At 33.8% G+C, this 14,401-nt stretch overlaps 5 protein-coding genes across 6 annotated transcripts; 2 read left to right on the forward strand and 3 right to left on the reverse strand.

Annotated features, from left to right (window-relative positions):
• On the forward strand, positions 7-1,743 carry LOC104751238 (clumping factor A-like). The gene is made up of 3 exons (XM_019238458.1): positions 7-855; positions 979-1,420; positions 1,646-1,743. Exons 1-2 carry the CDS (start codon positions 660-662, stop codon positions 1,410-1,412), a joined length of 630 nt encoding a protein of 209 aa, XP_019094003.1. The 5' UTR covers positions 7-659; the 3' UTR covers positions 1,413-1,420; positions 1,646-1,743.
• LOC109129708 (non-specific lipid-transfer protein 2-like) lies at positions 2,095-3,323 on the forward strand. Its single transcript, XM_019238462.1, has 2 exons — positions 2,095-2,815; positions 2,943-3,323. The coding sequence occupies exon 1, from the start codon at positions 2,186-2,188 to the stop codon at positions 2,480-2,482; it is 297 nt and encodes a 98-aa protein (XP_019094007.1). The 5' UTR covers positions 2,095-2,185; the 3' UTR covers positions 2,483-2,815; positions 2,943-3,323.
• Positions 3,415-7,532, reverse strand: LOC104751237 (protein SAR DEFICIENT 1-like). 2 transcript variants are annotated; one of them, XM_010473147.2, is made up of 7 exons: positions 7,383-7,532; positions 7,020-7,095; positions 5,525-6,062; positions 4,451-4,611; positions 4,163-4,351; positions 3,990-4,077; positions 3,415-3,872 (listed from the first exon to the last, which is right to left on the reverse strand). In XM_010473147.2, exons 1-7 carry the CDS (start codon positions 7,469-7,471, stop codon positions 3,661-3,663), a joined length of 1,353 nt encoding a protein of 450 aa, XP_010471449.1. In that variant the 5' UTR covers positions 7,472-7,532; the 3' UTR covers positions 3,415-3,660. The 2 variants fall into 2 exon arrangements, with proteins under 2 accessions (XP_010471449.1, XP_010471447.2); XM_010473145.2 differs by lacking the exon at positions 7,383-7,532 and adding an exon at positions 7,222-7,331.
• Positions 10,455-11,658, reverse strand: LOC104753825. Its single transcript, XM_019238460.1, has one exon. It carries the CDS (start codon positions 11,084-11,086, stop codon positions 10,463-10,465), a length of 624 nt encoding a protein of 207 aa, XP_019094005.1. The 5' UTR covers positions 11,087-11,658; the 3' UTR covers positions 10,455-10,462.
• On the reverse strand, positions 12,762-14,367 carry LOC104753826. The gene has a single exon (XM_019238459.1). It carries the CDS (start codon positions 13,391-13,393, stop codon positions 12,770-12,772), a length of 624 nt encoding a protein of 207 aa, XP_019094004.1. The 5' UTR covers positions 13,394-14,367; the 3' UTR covers positions 12,762-12,769.

Consider the following 14,401-nt stretch of genomic DNA (forward strand, 5'->3'; position numbering starts at 1 on the left):
TTTTTCTTTTTTTTTTTTTTTTCTCTTTTCTTTGTCAGAGGTATTTTGAACATTTTAGGTATTCGAGGTACGAAAGACAAGAAACATTTAGAGGGGGGTCACAAAACAACTCACAAGTCAAAAAACACACACACAAGTCGATCACAAGTTAGTACTCCTATATTTTTGTTTATACTGGCACATTGTATATTTTATCTAGTATCTAATCTGCTAGTTGTGTTTGTTTACACACCAAGAATATTGGTCCGGATTTGCTGGAAAATCTTAGTTGTTTAAGCAAACTACTGTCATTGAGATTTGAGGGAAAAAAAACTAAAAAGTGATAAATCCTAATATTACTTACAATATTGACTGGTGAACGAACAAATTATAATTTTTCATGTTTCAAACAAATTATTTTTAAATCGGACCCCTCAGGTCAGGTGAAAATGTGTCTTAATAAAATACCTTTGAGCAAAAAAAAAAAAAGATCTGGGCCTAGATTGGGCTGTTCCATATACTATCAACAATGATAAAAAAGGATTGGTCAACAAAACGCGGCCCAGTCTTGTCGGATTCAGTTAATTATAACCGGAAACGAAGAAAAGAGCGGTTAACATTGCTTTTTTGATTCAAAAGCCCTAATTTGACAATCCTCTGATAAACCCTAGGCGAATCCCATGAGTCGATTTCTTCAGAGATTACCCAGTTTATTGGCTCGAACTCGAACTTTCCTTCACTCACCCGTGAATCTTCGTCATTCTCGTGTTGTTTTTGTTCCTCTCTTGGACCGAGCTATTTCCCGTCCCGTCTTCTTCTCTTCCGACTCCGACTCCGCGCCTAGTTTCAATACCGACAAGGTTCTTTCTAAAGAAGGTGACCTCTCTTGAATTCAATTTTTTTTTTTTTTTTTTTGAGTTCGCTGATAGATATTACAATTTGCTTAGAATGTAATACGGTGCTTTTTTTTTCTTTTTTTTTATCGATTTGGTTTTGCAGAGCTGAAAAATAGGATTCAAAAGATTTTGGATGATGGAGATGAGGATTCAATTCCCGATTTATTTGAGTTAATGATGATTAGGAAGTTATCAGGTAATCACGATGATAGTGACGATGAGGTCATGGAGGAGGTTGTGCGTAAGCATCCTGTTAACAACGCCCATGACACTCACTCTGAATCGGATATTGAGACTGATGGCGATGGTGATTCCTCTGATTCTGATATCGGAAGTGATGATGACCTGAGAGATGGTGGTGATTCGTCTGATTCAGATATAGAGTTTGATGGCCTGAGAGATGTTGACTTGTCTAATGTCAATATCAAGATTGATGGTCTGAAAGATGTTGGCTTGTCTGATGTCAATATCAAGATTGATGATGGCCGGAAAGCTAATCACTCCTCGTCTTATTCTGACTCTCTCAAAGTGACTTAACGTTGATTGTATGTTTTCTATTTAGCACCATATATGATACTCTCAAAGATAACATTTCTTCTGCATTTTACAGTCTCTTTATTTGATTTGGTCACATTTTTGCATTTTCTACTTAATCATGTGATTTCTTGCTTAATCATGTGTCTCGGGCTTTGTTTATTCCTATCTATTACGTACAAAGTATGAAAACCTCGATGGCTTCTTATCTGATTGGTGTTCTTGTTTGGTTACAGACTTGCACTACATCGAAGATTTTGAAGGAAGCAACTACACAGTGAATGGAAACAGTACAGCTTTTGGTGCAAGTTGGCTGTAAGTTATGACTTTCGAATATAAAGTAAACTAGATATTAGAGTCATATTTTGTGCTTTCTTTGTAGTAGTAGTACATTATATATCATACAATAGTAATGAATTAGAATATAATTATGAAAGTGTTTTCTTTTCTTTGTTTAAGTGTCAACAAATTCATATACCTTCACGGGGGGTTAGCCGAAAGCTGACATCTATGTTGGATGCACGTGGTTTCATAACTTCTCCCAAATGGTGTTTAGGCCTTTATGCTTTGTCCGAGCATTTTAAAAAATAAACTATAATCTCTTTTAGACATACAGTATCGAGATCTCCTGTAACCACAAACTCTCATTTCAGTAACGTGACTCACTCAAAGCCATCTTCTTCTATATATAGAACGAGAGAAACCCACCTCAAACACCAAACCAAATACCTTCCTCTTCTTTCTCTGAAAACTCCAACTTAGAGAGTAGAGAGACAATGAAGTGTTCTTTTACAAAACCAGTGCTGTTCGCTTGTGCAATCCTTCTCATTCTCATTGTTGCTCAAGAGAACAGAGTCGCTGCGGTAGAGCCATGTGATCCTATGCAGCTGAGTCCATGCTTGGACACCATAAGGAAAGGGTCAAATCCATCGGATCAGTGTTGCAAGAAGGTGAAGGAGCAACAGCACTGTGTTTGCCAGTACCTGAAGAACCCTAACTTCAAATCATTCCTTAACTCACCAAACGCCAAAAAGATCGCCAATGATTGTCATTGCCCATATCCCAAGTGCTAGTCCCAACTATTTTATGTTGTCATTTTCGATATATGTTCTGTTTCTTTGCTTTCAAGACCCAAGAAAGGTGTTCCCTTTTGGTCATCATTCCTTTCTTTTAATTGAACTCCTCCTCTATGATTAATTGATCATAACCGGTGCCGACCTGGTTTAAACTGAACCAGTTAATATTCCCAAAACCGGCCAATGGTTTATTGGCTTTATTATTCTGTTTAGGCCTCTCGTCGTCTTGTCCCGCCGATCACGAAATCGAGAATCGTTTCTCTCAACTCATCTCATCTCATCTCAAGATCTTAGATCTCGACGCCGTTCGTTGTCCTCGTCGCTTAATCGGTTCGTTTTATTTCCTAACAATCTTCTTACCTTAGGATCTAATTGATTAGATAGTATTTGAAACTATGAAATTGAGGCGTTTCCGAAAGTCAAAATTGAGTTTTTGGTCGTGGATAATGTTGGACAGAGTATGAATCAGGAAGCAGCTGAAACAGCGAGGGAGTCGTTGGAGCTGGTGTTTAGGATGTCGAACATATTGGAGACGGGGCTGGATCGACATACTTTGTCAGTTCTCATTGCTCTTTGCGATATTGGTCTTAACCCTGAGGCTCTCGCTACTCTCGTCAAGGAGCTTCGTAGGGATACTACTACTCCTACAACTACTTCTACGCTAGATTAAAATAAGATTAGATCATCAAATGTCATTTTAGATATTCTACCTTTATTTCTCCAATTTTTAAGCTTCGATTTCATTTTGCCATGGCTTGTGTAAATTAGGATTGGTTAGATGAATGTTTCTTCTTGTGCTCAAGAGACAATGACATAATAATCATCTTCTTTCATTTAAGGTTGAGTAACTGTGATGCTTTCAACAAGTACATATATTTATGTAGTCGGAATAACATTTTTAAAACCGTAAAAACTTGTTAAAAAGTGAATGGTATAAAAAACAACGTTTTCATATTTACATGAAAACGTGAACAAGTGGTATACCATTCAACGAAAAATACATATGACTCTAGTCAATTTCACACTTTTTATGTACAATAATGATCCACAGATGTAGATTACATGTTTTCACCATGTAGTAAGATTAAACTCTCATTTAGAGAGAGCCCAATCGCTGTCAAGGCACTATGGACAGGGTGTGTCTTCTTCCAATACTGACGTAGATAGATGAGGATTTAGAAAGGGTTTATATGGTTGTTTTGTGACGAAGATCCGGTGAAACATATCTCGAACCCCGGTGGAGTCGTTATGTACCCTTCGTTTACTATCGCCAAATTGTTTGTAACAAGACTCTCTTGAACATATCCGTTTTGTTGATAAGACCTATTGATTTCCATGTTCTGGTAGTGGGACTGGCCCGTTGCATATTGTTGGTCCAATTCGTCACCTATGTATCATTTTTGTAATTTAAATTCAGTTAATAATCAACGATATTGAGCAATTATATATATATATATATATAATAACAGAAATGGTGATTACATCGACTTTATTTTAAAAGTACCTTGTGTCAAAAGAGCAGCCTCGTTCGTTCGTTCTTCTAACAAGTCCCACTTTAAGTAAGCTTCTCCAACTAAGTCCTTAACGTAGCGCTGCAACAAAGACGAAATGTAAATACAGTTTCTAACCAATATACATCATTCAATATAGAATCATTGAGCTATATTATATATATACCTGATTCAGGGCTTCTTGAGTAGAGAAATCATGACCATCGATCATTGCTTTCATAACCTCGCATATCGGATTCAAAATCATGAAATAATTCGGTCCTTTGGAAATGTATAACTTATTTCCCAAAATACACTCTCTAGCATGTTTCAATGCTACTTCCCACATTTTATCAGACATTCCAGGCCCCAAAATCTGTACATAAATTAACAAAACAAAATTAACACTATTAGTTCTATAATGCTTATAAACTTTTTGGGGTCAAACAATACCAAATTAGATAATAATTTAAACCTGACGAAGTTCGTCGGGGTTAACGACTGATAACTTCAAAAAGTCTTGGACGGTATTGATTTGTTTAGAGGAGAGCTTCTTGTGAAAGGCCCCATCTTTGCCTATCTTCTCTAGCCGCCACACTTCGTCTTCTAACATTGGTGGGTGATGTTTCTTGTACACTTCACGAACCCCAAGTTGTACAAAACAAAACTGTTTAGAATTTGTAATTAATTTCTACTATGCATCGTACTTTATATATATCCGCTTTATGCATGTGTTTCTTGTTGAACCCATCAGATTAAGAATTAGGATTTGTGTGTTATAATGTTCGAATTATATGATTTCATAGTGAATAGACTATATAACTCAATCAAGTATTAATTGATAAGATAGATAATAACAATAGTTAATAAGATATAAGCATATTGACCAAAAGACTTTAGGCATTTATAAAAAGTGGACAGTCGTTTGCATACGGTCGACATAAAAAATAATTAAAATCTGTGTGGTTTGTGTATGTAAAGACAAAGTAAACAGAAATAATACTTGTAGACAAAACATATCATCATGACAAATTCAACAGTTTAATATAACATTTTTTTTCTACCTAAAAAGTAAAAACTAAGAGTCTTAAAAGATATAAAACCGATTAACAAAAGAAAAAGAAAAAAAAACAGATCAAACCAAAACCTTATATGAACGATTTATATGTTCCAAAAAAAAAGAAGTTTTAATAACGAAAATTTTGAAAATAGTAGTACAATAAATTCTGACAAAAACAAAATATCAATTTAATGTATTACGAATGCACGCATATGTTGCATAGAATGATTAGAATCAATATAAAAAGGGTATATGATGGATCGATAAGATGCCATATATCTATGGTCAATTCAAAGATAATTGAAACATGCTTTTAGCTAGTGTTGATAAGTTACTATCACATCCCTATAGTGGAGTACTGCTTAACGAATATAAGCAAAAAAACTTTATATATATATATAAATGATGCATAGATTTAACTGTTATATATATTTCATTATTTTCAGGTTAAGGTAAAATAATTACTAGTAATTAAGAAAATAAACTTACATTCTCCACGATGATCTCTAACAACAATCGCTTCAGTCATGGCTTCACAAACCGTGACACCTTGATCACTACCCCCTTTGGCAACTCTCGCACCGATTCTAAACCTACGGCTACGGATCCAACTCGAGTTATCTGTGAACTCGATTTCTCCGATCGTTGCAACGCCGTTTCTCACCGTCACAGATACGTCTCCGGTAAGTAACGGACGTTTGCCATCCCTTTCTTTGACGATGTTACCATCAAACTCATCACTACTCCATTTATCATCCGAAGGAAAATCTCCGTGAAGAGCAACGATGTCTAGTTTGATCGGACGGTCGAGATTCACCGGATTGTTTGAGTCATCAACAAGGATTATCTCAAGTTGATTGGTGTCCACGTCACTGATTTTGCTTCCGGTGAATATTGGTTTCATTAAGTTCTTACGGAACATCAACTTAAATGTCGGAGTAGTATTCTCCGGAGCTTCCACCCAGAACGACGATGACCGAGAGAATCGGAATCTTTTACTTATTCCATATTCTACCTCTTGTCTTACCTGTTTGTTCATGCATCACCAAAAGAGTTATAAAAAAAAAATCAATTTGCCGTTTCATATTTTAATACACAAAATTTTGTGTGTAAACTACTAATATGTGTATTATATTTGTTGTTACTATTATTTTTTCGTGTAACACACTACTATGTACCCCATCAACTAATCTCTAGCTCTATTGGATTTTATGTATGAATTGAATATACATGAAAAAAAGACTAACATGTATCTCAGACTTTATTTAAGAATCTAAAACAACAAAATTCACCGAACAAAATCACATAGTGCTAAAAAGACATATTTTGTAAATTAAATGTGTAGGCGTATGCAGATATTGTCAATGGTACTAGCATATATATATATATATTGTACATATGTGTATATATGTGTGTAGACCAGTCTTTTGTTTTTTATTTCTAGATATTTAGTTGACTGAAATGTTAGGTTAGAGAGGTTTGTTATCAATAATAAAAAGATTTATAATTTTGTAAGTATCTAATACTATCTTAATGAATCATGAAGCTATGAAGTTATGATATATATATATATCAGGTAATGTTTGCCCAAAAAAAATATATTAAGTAATGTATGTGTTATATATGATATATGTATGCAAGTATACATATTTGTTGTACATAAAATATGAATTTATAATATACTAGCAACATGATGGAATCTTTCTTATTTTTTCACTTATCAAGTTCCAACTCTCGCATTAGACATCGTCAATCCTAGACTCGTATAATTGTATGTAACACTTGTTGCTTAACTATATGCATATGATCAAACATAGTAAATATGTATATCTAATTCTCAATTTGTTAAATTGACAATATCTCCAATTCTCTATCTCTATGAGTTGTCAGTTTTAAAAGTATAGATATGCACGATGAATCTAGTGCTACTCATACAATATTGATAAACAAATTAAATTAAACTAAAATTATAGTGTGTACTTACAACTTTCCGAAGAAAGGGCTCTAGGGCTGAAGAGAAGCTCTTCATGGTGTTCTCTGTGATGAATGCTCCAAGCACACTGGAAATTGGACGAAAACAAAAGTTATGTGAAAAATAAAGTTCAAGAGTAGTAAAATAAAAAAGAAGATATTATATAATTTTGTGGATAAGAGAGAGAAAGATCAGAGGGAGATAGAGCATATACATAAAATAAAATACTAGCATGTGTGTGATAAAAAAAACGATTGAAGAATGAACATGCTCCAAACAAAGATAAAGGTTGTAGGAATGATTCATCATAACCAAAATAAATATAAGAAATGAAAAAAAAAAAAGAATCAAGATTTTCTGATAAAAGCAAATTACGAGGAAAGGGATGGTAGAGATTTATTTCGTTTATCGGACTTATTTTCTTGGTCGGAATCAAGATCTTGGAATAACCTCTTCCCTGCCATATTTGGAGTTTTAAGAGAGATAGGAAGAGAGAGGATAGAGCTTTTATGAAATCTAGGTTTAGTGATGTTTTTTGAAGCTATAATGGGAATGAAGTATATATATGGGTTAGTCTATTGGTCTCTATATTAACACAAAAAGGAGAAAATAAAAGAGGAAATAATGAAGGTTCGTAGAACGACAAAGGAAACAACCTGGCAACACACCAAAGAAGTCCACGTCGAAATTTCGTTTTATGGCGTCATAAATAAGGAGACTTTTGACGTCAACCCCTACTGAGAATGCTTCCTTATTTAACAAGTCGACGACTCCGATCTCCCCATCCGTTTGGCTTTTTAGATCTGATGGCTGATAAAAAAGCTCGATCGTTATGCTACATGGTTACTTCTTGTGAACCGCACTATACTACTAAAGGCTGATGCGGTCCATTCTTGAAAGAATTTCTGCGAGATCTTCACAGAACTTTAACACAACTGAAATCAAACATGTTCTGAAAAATAGAAAAAAAAACTATGAAAATTAGAGAAAAAGACAGGTTTCAGTCTTTCAGATTCTTTCATAATTTCATGTCAGAAAAAGGCAAAGCTTGCAATAACCCCAACTTGTTGGTTTTAGTTGGTCTCGTCGACTAATATGTTATATGTAGTATGTCATTTTGTCAAACTATACTTTGAGCAAAATAAAATGAAAGTCTTACTATAACCTTTTTTGGTTTGCGTACTCTTTTTCCTAATATATAAAAAAAGCTAGTATTAAACCAGAAAATTTATAACATAAAATATAGAATGTGTTGTGTAAAAGAAGATTAATCTTATCCAAGTTATTGTGAGTTCATTAATATTAAACTATATAATAAAAGGGTGATTTAGTGAATGGTTTCTAAGAAGGTTCGTCAAATTGATTTGTTCTACTCAGGTAATTTCTTGTTGGGTGGATTTTAAATCTCATTTTTTTCTCTCAAAACTTGTTGTACGTTTTAGCCACAATCGATCGACTCTGTNTTTTTTTTTTTTTTTTTTTTTTTTTTTTTTTTTTTTTTTTTTTTTTTTTTTTTGTCAAGGAAGACTCGGTTTAGCTTCTATAAACCAAAAAAATGATTTTTCAACTAAAATTTTACTCTGTTTATTATTTTCTGTTTTTTATTGTAACATCAAAAAATATTCTTGGCAGCGTTATCTAATTATAGTGATTTGCCTCAAATTGTATTGTCACAGTCACATAGCTTTTGTCACGACGTTATTGGTATTTCAGAGAATACAAAAACATCTATTCATGAGTTTGATATGTCTAAATGATAAAAACCCCATTTCCGAATTGCTATTCACCTTTGGGGGTGGCGAACTCAAAAATATTACAGTTTCTTTGTGTTTTAGTTTGTAGCATGTTCATAGTAGTCTTTTTAACCAAAAAAAGAAAAGAAACATTTTCGTTGTAGTTTAACTCCTCAGTAATTATGATATGAGTAATAACCTATTGCATATAGTTTTTTTTTTTTTTTTTTTTTGAATACATTTGCATATAATTTCGTAATGCAAAAGATAAACTTGGAAAAGTCTTGAAGAAAAAACGTATAGGAAGTTTAGCAACAAAAAAAAAACGTATAGGAAGAGGAGTGCCATGTTTCTTGGAACCAGCCTTTCCCCTTCGTATTTTTTTTTTTTGTTACTAAATAAGCAACAATTTTTTTTTTATCCGTAATCCAAGTGATCTTGTGGGTTCATTAATATTTTTGTACATACGTTGTATTTGTAAATATTCTAAAACATCGTATAAAACTTTCATATTTTATGTCTAATTTTCCAGAAACAAAAATAGTTAATCTTTAGGTAAACATTAGTCCATAATTGATACCAAAAAAACATTAGTCCACAAAATCACATGCTAACCTACTGGAGTCTGGAGACTGAAAATATTAGTCTGAGTTTCAGTATACTTTAAAAACAAATAAAACGTCCGCGTTCGGAAAAAAACGGCCGCGTTCGTTCGTATAAAATTAATAGTTTAGATTAAATGCGCATGCGCTTATTATATATATGAGCTCGAGCCATCTCCATATCTTATATCAATAAACAATCATATCTATATTACGTAATTGAACAACGAATCACCTAATCAAACAACGAAAAACTATAAGATTTAATAAATTGTTGAATCATTAGTTTTGGTAACTCTTCATACTACAAAAAGGTTCATTATTTAAAAAAAAAACTGAGAAAGTTTATGGTTTTATTTTTATCCACCTATCAAAAAAAACAAACTAGTATAAACGCTTGATCATGCCACTTGCAAGATTAGAACTGTGTGAATTTTCTTGCAGTTGAATTACGCTCTCTACGAACTTATCAGATCTGGCAAAACTGATGTTCTCTAATGTATATCATTAATACTGATTACTGACTCGACTGCATGATCAATTACAAAAATTCGTCTCGAATAAATAACACTAGAATAGAGTTATTATTTGTAGTTATTATTAACTTATTATTATTATCACAAGGAGTTAATAGAAGGTGAACAAGTTTTTATTACACAATTGGGCCTTTCAACTTCGAACAAATAAATGGGCCTCACAAACATAAAGAAAGAAGATGACTAAACAAGGAGAAAGTTAAAGAAGATTTCTCTGAAAAAATACAAAAAAGAAGATCAAAATCTCATATCCCCTATCCATTAAAACAATTTCTCAAAAAACCCTCAATCGTATAAAGACAATATTATCTTTAATAAAGGTTGTTAAAGGTTAAATATAATTAAAATAGTAAGTGTTCAACGAAAAACACAATAGCTCAGTGGTTGCGAGCTCAGTGCAACTGGTACACCTAGGATGTTCAATTTTTATTTAAAAATTGTTAAAGCAGTAGTTTCGTCTTTTCATTAAAGAAGAAGGGTATGTAGAATTAAAGTGGATGTGTAGAAAAGAATTCTTGGGAGAAGGATACCAAATAATTAAAACAATGTGAACAAGTATTGTAATTACAAAGTATATGAGCAAACTAGAATCCCATAACTCTATGAGCAAAATATAACAATTTATCCAAACAACTGTTATCGAACTTCCTAGCGAACAAGTAACATTTCTCGCTCTTTTTCCCATTATACACACACCCTTCTCTATTCCTCAACTTATACAGAAACTCCCCAGTCACTGACCGCCGAGTGTACTTCCTCGGGTGCGGCCCTCGTCGTGACCAATCAGTCCACGTCAGCGACCGGTTCGCGCTCTTCCCCGGAAACATAACGTGGACAAGCGTTGGTAAGTAATGCTCGTCGGCATAACATCCCAAAAGGCAATGTTTCTTGAACACAGGAATGTAAATTGTGTCCGAGACTACGGCTTCAGCTACCTCACGGTCTATCTCGAACCACTGAGAGCCTTTTCGCCAGTTACCGCGGCTGATGACAGGTGACATACGGCGATTGTAGCGGCCTCGACCTGCTGGTCCGGGAAGGTCGTAGATGTCGACGTAGGAGTGTTGAGAGTTTACGAGGTAAGAGTAAACGGTGGAGAAGTTGAAGAGAGGGATGTCCGATTCTGAGAGGAGGACGAAGCGGTGGTTTCCTGCATCAAGCAGAGCGTTGGCCAGTAGCCGCCGCTCAGCCTCCACCATGCTCACCATTCCCCATTTCACTTCCTACAAAAAGCAAGAAGAAATTCCTCGTACATGAGTCGTGCATGATATTATTACTTTTATTTAGCAATACAATTAACTGAGTTTAATTTAAATATATATTTGACCAAAATAAAAAGGTTAAATATATATATATATATGTCGGTATAGGCATTAATAGACTACTCAACGATTTTATATTTATATAGTATATATATGACGATATCTATTGAAAGGGAAATTAAGAGGCATACGTAGGCGGTCGACATATACGAAAGATACTAAGATCCGACTTTTTCTACCTTATTGTATTAATGGTTAGTTTTTATATATCCCTTTATATTTTTGGTTCTAAAGAGAAACAATATTTTGAAAAAAAAATTAGATAAACAGTAAGGTCTGTTACATGATGAGTTACTCAACTGGTGTAGGTCAAGTGCCAATTTTTCTTGTATACTTTTTATAGTGTTGTTAATTACAGAATGTTCGTGTCCTTGAAATATCTCTATGTCGAATGACTTCTGTCTTCTTGACTTTTCTAACTTCTTCGACACGTTTTATTTTGTAATTTACCTTAGCTCTAAATAAAGTGTATATATATAAGTATACCCGGTNTCTGAGTTTCAGTATACTTTAAAAACAAATAAAACGTCCGCGTTCGGAAAAAAACGGCCGCGTTCGTTCGTATAAAATTAATAGTTTAGATTAAATGCGCATGCGCTTATTATATATATGAGCTCGAGCCATCTCCATATCTTATATCAATAAACAATCATATCTATATTACGTAATTGAACAACGAATCACCTAATCAAACAACGAAAAACTATAAGATTTAATAAATTGTTGAATCATTAGTTTTGGTAACTCTTCATACTACAAAAAGGTTCATTATTTAAAAAAAAAACTGAGAAAGTTTATGGTTTTATTTTTATCCACCTATCAAAAAAAACAAACTAGTATAAACGCTTGATCATGCCACTTGCAAGATTAGAACTGTGTGAATTTTCTTGCAGTTGAATTACGCTCTCTACGAACTTATCAGATCTGGCAAAACTGATGTTCTCTAATGTATATCATTAATACTGATTACTGACTCGACTGCATGATCAATTACAAAAATTCGTCTCGAATAAATAACACTAGAATAGAGTTATTATTTGTAGTTATTATTAACTTATTATTATTATCACAAGGAGTTAATAGAAGGTGAACAAGTTTTTATTACACAATTGGGCCTTTCAACTTCGAACAAATAAATGGGCCTCACAAACATAAAGAAAGAAGATGACTAAACAAGGAGAAAGTTAAAGAAGATTTCTCTGAAAAAATACAAAAAAGAAGATCAAAATCTCATATCCCCTATCCATTAAAACAATTTCTCAAAAAACCCTCAATCGTATAAAGACAATATTATCTTTAATAAAGGTTGTTAAAGGTTAAATATAATTAAAATAGTAAGTGTTCAACGAAAAACACAATAGCTCAGTGGTTGCGAGCTCAGTGCAACTGGTACACCTAGGATGTTCAATTTTTATTTAAAAATTGTTAAAGCAGTAGTTTCGTCTTTTCATTAAAGAAGAAGGGTATGTAGAATTAAAGTGGATGTGTAGAAAAGAATTCTTGGGAGAAGGATACCAAATAATTAAAACAATGTGAACAAGTATTGTAATTACAAAGTATATGAGCAAACTAGAATCCCATAACTCTATGAGCAAAATATAACAATTTATCCAAACAACTGTTATCGAACTTCCTAGCGAACAAGTAACATTTCTCGCTCTTTTTCCCATTATACACACACCCTTCTCTATTCCTCAACTTATACAGAAACTCCCCAGTCACTGACCGCCGAGTGTACTTCCTCGGGTGCGGCCCTCGTCGTGACCAATCAGTCCACGTCAGCGACCGGTTCGCGCTCTTCCCCGGAAACATAACGTGGACAAGCGTTGGTAAGTAATGCTCGTCGGCATAACATCCCAAAAGGCAATGTTTCTTGAACACAGGAATGTAAATTGTGTCCGAGACTACGGCTTCAGCTACCTCACGGTCTATCTCGAACCACTGAGAGCCTTTTCGCCAGTTACCGCGGCTGATGACAGGTGACATACGGCGATTGTAGCGGCCTCGACCTGCTGGTCCGGGAAGGTCGTAGATGTCGACGTAGGAGTGTTGAGAGTTTACGAGGTAAGAGTAAACGGTGGAGAAGTTGAAGAGAGGGATGTCCGATTCTGAGAGGAGGACGAAGCGGTGGTTTCCTGCATCAAGCAGAGCGTTGGCCAGTAGCCGCCGCTCAGCCTCCACCATGCTCACCATTCCCCATTTCACTTCCTACAAAAAGCAAGAAGAAATTCCTCGTACATGAGTCGTGCATGATATTATTACTTTTATTTAGCAATACAATTAACTGAGTTTAATTTAAATATATATTTGACCAAAATAAAAAGGTTAAATATATATATATATATGTCGGTATAGGCATTAATAGACTACTCAACGATTTTATATTTATATAGTATATATATGACGATATCTATTGAAAGGGAAATTAAGAGGCATACGTAGGCGGTCGACATATACGAAAGATACTAAGATCCGACTTTTTCTACCTTATTGTATTAATGGTTAGTTTTTATATATCCCTTTATATTTTTGGTTCTAAAGAGAAACAATATTTTGAAAAAAAAATTAGATAAACAGTAAGGTCTGTTACATGATGAGTTACTCAACTGGTGTAGGTCAAGTGCCAATTTTTCTTGTATACTTTTTATAGTGTTGTTAATTACAGAATGTTCGTGTCCTTGAAATATCTCTATGTCGAATGACTTCTGTCTTCTTGACTTTTCTAACTTCTTCGACACGTTTTATTTTGTAATTTACCTTAGCTCTAAATAAAGTGTATATATATAAGTATACCCGGTTTGAAATGTATTATCATTATTTAAGTAAATAAAAAGAGGCTGATCTACGTTTTTCTTTAAATTAATAGGCCTTAAACATTTACAGCACAGATGAGGTTACCGTAAATGTTTTGTTTAGCAATCATAATTAGCAACGCCAAAGCGTAACGAGTTGAAAGAAATAACAAATATTAATGCTAAACACTGTTAGTTAATTTGTCACTCTCTTCTTTTGAATGAAACTTCTTTAGCACCACGCTAATTTTCCAAGTAGCTAGCTAGATACTTCTTAGAAAGAAAAATTGCCATAAACAAGTGTAACTATTTATAATATCTCTACTTTATTCGACTTTATATCTAGGCTGAATAATTCAATTATATATTTTTCCTTATAAAAAAACGTAAAAAAAAAAAAAAAAAAAAA

Source organism: Camelina sativa, chromosome 16, assembly GCF_000633955.1.
Source record: "Camelina sativa cultivar DH55 chromosome 16, Cs, whole genome shotgun sequence".
NCBI lineage: Eukaryota > Viridiplantae > Streptophyta > Magnoliopsida > Brassicales > Brassicaceae > Camelina > Camelina sativa.

What these genes read in the sequence shown, in the direction of transcription:
- LOC104751237 (XM_010473145.2), bottom strand. Translation starts at nt 7,316, where the DNA reads ATGATGAATCATTCCTACAACCTTTATCTTTGTTTGGAGCATGTTCAT. An exon ending in ATGCTAGTATTTTATTTTAT is followed by an intron (nt 7,096 to 7,221) that starts GTATATGCTCTA and finishes TCCAATTTCCAG; the next exon opens with TGTGCTTGGAGCATTCATCA. An exon ending in AGCCCTTTCTTCGGAAAGTT is followed by an intron (nt 6,063 to 7,019) that starts GTAAGTACACAC and finishes ATGAACAAACAG; the next exon opens with GTAAGACAAGAGGTAGAATA.
- LOC109129708 (XM_019238462.1), top strand. Translation starts at nt 2,186, where the DNA reads ATGAAGTGTTCTTTTACAAAACCAGTGCTGTTCGCTTGTGCAATCCTT.
- LOC104753825 (XM_019238460.1), bottom strand. Translation starts at nt 11,086, where the DNA reads ATGGTGAGCATGGTGGAGGCTGAGCGGCGGCTACTGGCCAACGCTCTG.
- LOC104751238 (XM_019238458.1), top strand. Translation starts at nt 660, where the DNA reads ATGAGTCGATTTCTTCAGAGATTACCCAGTTTATTGGCTCGAACTCGA. An exon ending in CAAGGTTCTTTCTAAAGAAG is followed by an intron (nt 856 to 978) that starts GTGACCTCTCTT and finishes TTGGTTTTGCAG; the next exon opens with AGCTGAAAAATAGGATTCAA.
- LOC104753826 (XM_019238459.1), bottom strand. Translation starts at nt 13,393, where the DNA reads ATGGTGAGCATGGTGGAGGCTGAGCGGCGGCTACTGGCCAACGCTCTG.